Genomic DNA, 7,143 nt, shown 5'->3' on the forward strand with positions numbered 1-7,143 from the left:
TGGATCTCCTTGCTATACTTCCATAAAAAAAGAAAAAGTGATGGCATAAAGCATAATATAAAATTGGCAACATAAATCACCATGATTTTTAAGATGATTTCTAAATCTATTGGTAAACACAGAAATATAGGAGGGGAGTTATTCAAAACGTCAGGGGACTGACTGCTTTCAAGTTAATATTTCTGAAGTTTAGAAATCTTAAACTTCAGCTCTTTCTAGGCCTACTAGTGCCGGCAATGGCAACAAGTGTTGGCCGCATCTGCAAGGTCCAGGCCATGTTCGATTCCAGTGCTAAGATCGTGAAGTCCAATGGCGAGAAGCCAGATGAGTTTGAGTCCAGCACCTCCCAGGCCCTCCTGAAGCTGGAGATGAACTTGGACCACAAGGCCCAGCTGCGGGAGCTGAACATCGTGGCCACCAAGGAAATTGAAGTTGGCGGTGGCTGGAAAGCTATCATCATCTTTGTTCCCATTCCACAACTGAAGTCTTTCCAGAAAATCCAGGTGCAGCTCGTGTGTGAGCTGGAGAAGAAGTTCAGTAGAAAGCAGGTCGTCTTCATCACTCAGAGGAGAATTCTGCCTAAGCCAACTCGAATAAGCCTTATGAAAAATAAGCAAAAACATCCCAGGAGCCGCACTCTGGTCACTGTGCATGACAACATCCTGGAGGACTTGGTTTTCCCAAGTGAGATTGTGGGCAAGAGAATCTGCAAGAAGTTAGACAGCAGCCTACTCATAAAGGTCCATTTGGATAAAGCACAGCAGAACAACACGGAACGCACGGTTGAAACATTTTCTGGTGTCTATAAGAAGCTCACAGGCAAGGATGTTAATTTTGAATTCACAGAGTTTCAGCTGTAAACAGAAATGACTAAATAAAATATTATTCACGATTAAAAAAAAAGAAATCTTAACTTCATAGTAACAATATTTTTGGAAGACACTTTTAGCCCATAAGGCAATGGTACCCAAAAAAGGGATGCAGATTACAGTAAGGATTAAGGACTATTTACAAAGTCTGCTGTTTCAGTTCAGTTCAGTTGCTCAGTCACGTCTGACCCTTTACGACCCCATGAATCGTAGCACGCCAGGACTCCCTGTCCATCACCAACTCCCGGAGTTTATTCAATCTCATGTCCATCAAGTCAGTGATGCCATCCAGCCATCTCATCCTCTCTCATCCTCTTCTCCTCCTGCCCCCAATCCCTCCCAGCATCAGGGTCTTTTCCAATGAGTCAACTCTTTGCATGAGGTGGAAGAATGTATTGAGTATCCATAATCAATTCATATAAATTAAAACTACTTGGTTTTATCTGCAAGTGAAAAGACATAATGTTGCAGATATCTAATACCATAAACACACTGAATTTTTGCACACACACACAAAATCAACACTCGCTTTATTTATTGTTTTTTAAAAGTCAGAGAAAACTGTGGAATACATACCGAGATTTTGCATTTCTGGACATCATTATTGACCGGTGGGCAGGAGGGTGACAATAATCATTCACCATCAGAACTGATCCTCGTTAACATCCCTCAGTATCCTCTGCTTGCTCTGGCTTCATCTTTCTTTCCAAACTGTGCTTGTCTCTCCACCTGGAATATCTCCTGCTCTAGAGTAAATGCCCTTTGTTCCATGTAATTTATAAGATTTTCATTAGCATCAAACAACATCTGACAGGGTTGTTTTTCACGTGTCTGTTACAAACCCCATCACACTGTCTGGATCATGGAGCTCAGACCACTGAGACACAGCCCCTTGTATCTTGGCAAATCACATCCTTGTGCCCTGAAGCAGACTGCTCTTTCATTCCTCGGTGGTGTGATGCCAAAATGGATAATCATAATAACAGTTCTTTCAGACCTATCCCAGTGTTTGGATATCTCTGGTGTTTATCCTCTTAAAAAAAAAAATAAAACTTCTTTCAGGCAACATGTATCTTATTGAGAGCATGTGAACGGTTGCTGTACTCAGGGAGCACACCATCTCTTGGAAAAGATGATGAGATGAGATGAGATGGATGAGATGGATGCACGTAAAATTGCAGTACACTTTCCAGGTGTGCGTGACAGAGCAGCAGAGCCTTTCAGCTCTGTGGGATCTCAGGGGGATGGCCAGGGGAGGATGCTGCTGGGCGCACCTCAGTAGGGCCTAGAGGCAGATGAGCAGGGCAGAGAACTCCATCAGGAATAAAATAGGAGGGAAAAGCTAGTGCTAGTCTTCCCTCCCTCAAAGTAAAGAAATCCAAGCCACACGAAGTATATCACCTCACACCAGTCAAAATGGCTATCATCAAAAAATCCACAAGCAATAAATTCTGGAGAGGGTGTGGAGAGATGTGAACTCTCTTACACTGCTGGTGGGAATGTAAGCTGCTGCGGCCACTGTGGACAACAGTATGGAGGTTCCTTAAAACACGAAAGATAGAACTACCATATGGCCCGGCAATCTCACTCCTGGGAATATATCTGGAGAAAAAACATGACCCAAAAAGATGTATGCACCCCAGCGTCCACTGCAGCCCTGTTTGCAATAGCCAAAACGTGAAAGCAATGCGAATTCCATCAACAGAGGAACAGATGAAGATGCGGTTCATAAACACCATGGGATATTTCTTGGCCATTAAAAAGAATGAAATAATGCCATTCACAGCAACATGGATGGATTGTCATATGAGTGAGGTCAGAGAGAGAAGTTTCATATGATATCACTTATATGTGGAGTCTAAAAAGGCACAATACAAACGAACTTATTTATAAAACAAACAGACTCACAGACTTAGAGAATGAACTTATGGTTACCAGGGTGGGAAGGGATACTTAGGGAGTTTAGGACTGACACGTACACACTGCTATATTTAAAGTGAATAACCAGGATAGGGTGAGAGATGGGAGGAAGGATTAAGAGGGAGGGGACGTATGGACACCTATGGCTGATTCATGTTGATGTATGGCAGAAACCCACACAATATTGTAAAGCAATTGTCCTCCAGTGAAAAAGATAACAAAAAATGAAATAGATAACCAGTAAGGACCTACTGTATAGCACCAGGAATTCCACTCAATATTATACAACAATCTACGTGGGAAAAGAATTTGAAAAAGAACAGAGCCATGTATATGTGTAACTGAATCACTTTGTTATACAACTGAAACTAAAACATTGTTAATCAACTATGCTCTGTGCTTAGTTGTGTCCAACTTTTTGTGACCCCACGGACTGCAGCCCACCAGGCTCCTCTGTCCATGGGGATTTTCCAGGCAAGAATACTGGAGTGGGTTGCCATGCCCCACTCCAGGGGACCTTCCTAACCCAGGGATCGAACCCAGGGATTGAACCCAGGTCTCCCACCTTGCAGGTGGATTTTTTACCATCTAAGTCTATTCCAATGTAAAATAAAAAGTTAAAAAAGAAAAAGAAAGAAAGAAAAGAAATCCAAGCCACTAAGAATTGTTAACAAAAGTCCGTTACAAAGTAGTAGGTGATAACAAGGTGTCAATGTTAAGTTCATCACTTATAACCAATGTCCCCTCTGGTGGGGGATGTGAATGGCCAGGGAGGCTGTGCATGTGGAAAACTGGGGATTTTTGGGAAATCTCTGTACCTACCTCTCAATTTTGCTCTGAATCTAAAAGCACTCTAAAAGATAAAGTTGGGTTTTTTAAAGGGTTTCCTTTAAAAACTGTTTCTGTCCAGCCCAGCTTCTCAGTTGAGCGCAACCTGACTCCGCGTGGCCTCAGGGCTGGAGGCGGTGCCCTGACCCGAGTCTTCTGTCCCATTTCCCAGTGGTGACTCTTCCGCAGTGTTCTCCTTATAGGAGCTTGGCCTGCGCGCCTCAGTCCTCCCCTGCGTCTCTTCTCCTGAGGAACGGTGGGTGGATTTGTGAGGAAAGCATTCTGTCTGTTTCCTTTCACTCCGTACAAATGTGCCAGTGCCAGCCGCCTGCACTCCTCCGAGTGGGGCCACCCAGCGGCTGAGCTGGGCTGGGGTCCAGGACTCTGCCAGCTGCAGTTCCAGCCCCACTGGAGACACGACCCACACCAAAGTGTGTGCGGGGTGCTGGAGGGTCTGGGCTGCCAGCTGGCAGTTACTTGCCCGCATGCCTGTCTTCCAAAGAAGACAGCCCTTTGGTCCAAGGAGTATGTCATGTTCTGAAACTGAAATCTCATCATGGGCCTGGCTGTTTTATCACTATCCCCCACTACACACTGGTTAGCAGGACTGATCGAAAAGCAATCCACGCTGGTCTCTGTCCCAAAATAAATAGGACAATCGGCATCACACTGATGAGTTTGGAGAGAGTAAGAGGAAAAAGTGACCTGCCAGCCAAGAGACAATGTTGAAATTTTCAGTCCCAATCCAAGACAGAGTTACTGGTGGTCGCAGTTTAGAAGAACATTTATAGAGATGGCCATTCGGCCACTTCTATTCAAGTCAAAGCCCACAGGATTCTTACTCACCACTGAAGATGCACAGGAATCAAGAACTCTGTCTACAGAAGGAAGGACAGGGTTAACTTACCACCCAAGAGCCCATCTGATCTTGCTTGCTGGGCTGGCTGCTTCCCACAGGTTTCCATGGTGCTCAAGGGCGTTAGGGTCCAAGATGGGGGAGTTCAGGGCTTTAGGGATCATAGAGCTTGTCAGAAACCCATGAGCCACCCAATAGATCCCCAGCCTCTCAACACTTGCTGCCATAGCTCCTGCAAATGAGAATCAAAGTTTGGGATCGACATGTATACTCGGCTATATTGAAAATGGATAACCAAGGCCCTGCTGAATAGCACATGGAACTCTGCTCAGTGCTATATAGCAGCCTGGATGGGAGGGGAGTTTGGGGGAGAATGGATACATGTATACGTATGGCTGAGACCCTTCACTGTTCATCTGAAACTATCACAACATTGTTATTTGGATATACTGCAATACAAAGGTTTTTTAAAAATGAAAAAAGGAGGTGGGCTGCTTCCTCAAGTAATGGAAAATCTTTGATAAGGTAGAAGCCCAGAATTTATCTCTAAGAGACACACATAATGCAAGACTTTGGAGGGGAAGCAGAAAAACAGAGAAACAGTACCATTTCTCCAAAGGCCATCTTTCCTGGTGGTGTATGTGGGCGTGCTCTTTGCACATCCAACTCTGCAACTTGGTGGTGATTTGCCCCAAAGAAGAACCCTAGTGGCCTTCATGCAGATACAAAACTCCACTCTGTCACACCAAGTCAAGAGATGCAAGAAGAGAGACCCAGCCAGGACAGTCTTCAGTAATTAAAGGGTCCTGGAAAAGTCACTGTTGTTGAGAGACCTGTGGGTGCTGGACAGGAAATCATTTGTCCCCTCCAATCACTGAATGCACAGTGGGCCCGAGTGGGAGCCTGGGTCACCTCTGGGAGAACACAGAGGGTAGGTGTGTCATCTACCATCAGTAAACGTTTGGAAAGAGTACATGCCAGTCCTGAACTGGACAAGGACCAGGGCAGGAATCTAGCCCTAATGAGGAAACAGCAGGACAGACAAGAAGGCCCCCAACAGCCAAATTAGAATGAGATGTGTCCAGTCAGGTGACAGAGACACATAGGACACAGTAGGAACGCAAAGAGGAGCACCCAATCCAAGGAGTGGCCCCTGAGTGCCATCCTCCACAAGCACAGAAGGAAGTGGGCCTCGGGAGAGTTCAAACCGTGATACCGACCCTGGTTCTGTCCACTCCAGGTACCTTGAGCAGGTCACTCGACCCTCCTGAGCCTCAATTTTCTACATAAACCGAGCTCAGTGATTTGTTCTAACATCAGCCTGGATGTTGCTGTTGAGGCATTTTGTAGACATGATAAACATCTACCATCTTGCCAACAGAGGTCCGTGCAGCAAAGCTATGATTTATCCAGTAGTCATATATGATTCTGAGAGTTGTACCATAAAGAAGGCTGACCATCAAAGAAGTGATGCTTTTGAACTGTGATGTTGGAGAAGACTCTCGAGAGTCCCTTGGACAGCAAGAAGATCAGACCAGTCAACTCTAAAGGAAAGCAACCCTGAATATTCATTGTAAGGACTTGCCGAAGCTCCAATACTTTGGCCACCTGATACAAAAAGCTGACTCATTGGAAAACACTCTGATGCTGGGAGAGATTGAGGGCAAGAGGAGAAAGGGATGACAGAGGATGAGATAGTTGGATGGCATCACCGACTCAATGGATATGAGTCTGAGCAAACTCCAGAAGAGAGTGAAGGACAGGGAAGCCTGGCATGCTGCAGTCCATGGGGTCGCAAAGAATCGGACATGGCTGAGCTACTGAATAATAACAAAGTCAGTCGACTTTAAGTAGATTATTTCCAGTAATGTGGGTGGGCCTCAGCCAATCAGCTGAAGGCCTGAAGAGCAAAGTCTAAGGTTTGCTTGAGAAGGAATTCTACCTTAGGACTGTAACTGAAAAGCCCCCCCTTGAGTTTCCAGCCTGTGTGCCCAATTGCTCAGTTGTATCCAAGTCTTTGCAACCCCAGGGACTGTAGCCTGCCAGGCTCCTCTTTCCATGGGATTCTCCAGGCAAGAATACTGGAGTGGGTTGCCATGCCCTCCTCCAGGGAATCTTCCCGACATCGCCTGTGTTTTCTCCATCACAGGCAGCTTCTTTACTGCTGAGCCACTGGGGAAGCCCCAAGTTTCCAGCCTGCCAGCCCCCAGAAGCACGTGAGCCAATTCCTTAAAAGCAAATCAACACATCTCTCCATCAATTTCTGTCCCTCTCCCCTTCATTGGTTTTGTTTCTCTGAAGAACCTTGACTGATTCAAGGATTAATTCAGTAAAAACAAAAGTGATGAGAAGGGATTTAAAATTATGTAATTTCATAAAACTAAGAGATTAAGAGAGGAAAAATCCCTCTCAAAGAATTGAGCTGGGGACTTCCCTGGTGGTCCAGCGGCTAAGACTCCATGCTCCCAATGCTGGAGGCCTGGGTTTGATCACTGGTTGGGGAACTAAGATTCCATATGCTGTAACTGAGATACAGTCCAGCCAGACAAATAATTACATAATTATTTTTTACATTAAATTAAAAAAAAAAAAAGAATTGCCATAGGCAGCAGCAGGGAATATTCCTTGTAGAGCATGAGAGCCGTCCACCCATGGATTGACTGAACTTTA

General features: G+C 45.2%; 1 protein-coding gene across 1 annotated transcript; it reads left to right on the forward strand.

Annotated features, from left to right (window-relative positions):
* Positions 1–275: 275 nt before the first annotated feature.
* LOC138097625 (small ribosomal subunit protein eS7-like) lies at positions 276–860 on the forward strand. Its single transcript, XM_068993899.1, has one exon. The coding sequence runs from the start codon at positions 276–278 to the stop codon at positions 858–860; it is 585 nt and encodes a 194-aa protein (XP_068850000.1).
* Positions 861–7,143: the final 6,283 nt, after the last annotated feature.

This window comes from Capricornis sumatraensis, chromosome 21, assembly GCF_032405125.1.
Source record: "Capricornis sumatraensis isolate serow.1 chromosome 21, serow.2, whole genome shotgun sequence".
Classification (NCBI taxonomy): domain Eukaryota; kingdom Metazoa; phylum Chordata; class Mammalia; order Artiodactyla; family Bovidae; genus Capricornis; species Capricornis sumatraensis.

Excerpts from the sequence above, each read along its gene's own strand:
- LOC138097625 (XM_068993899.1), top strand. The coding sequence starts at position 276 with ATGTTCGATTCCAGTGCTAAGATCGTGAAGTCCAATGGCGAGAAGCCA.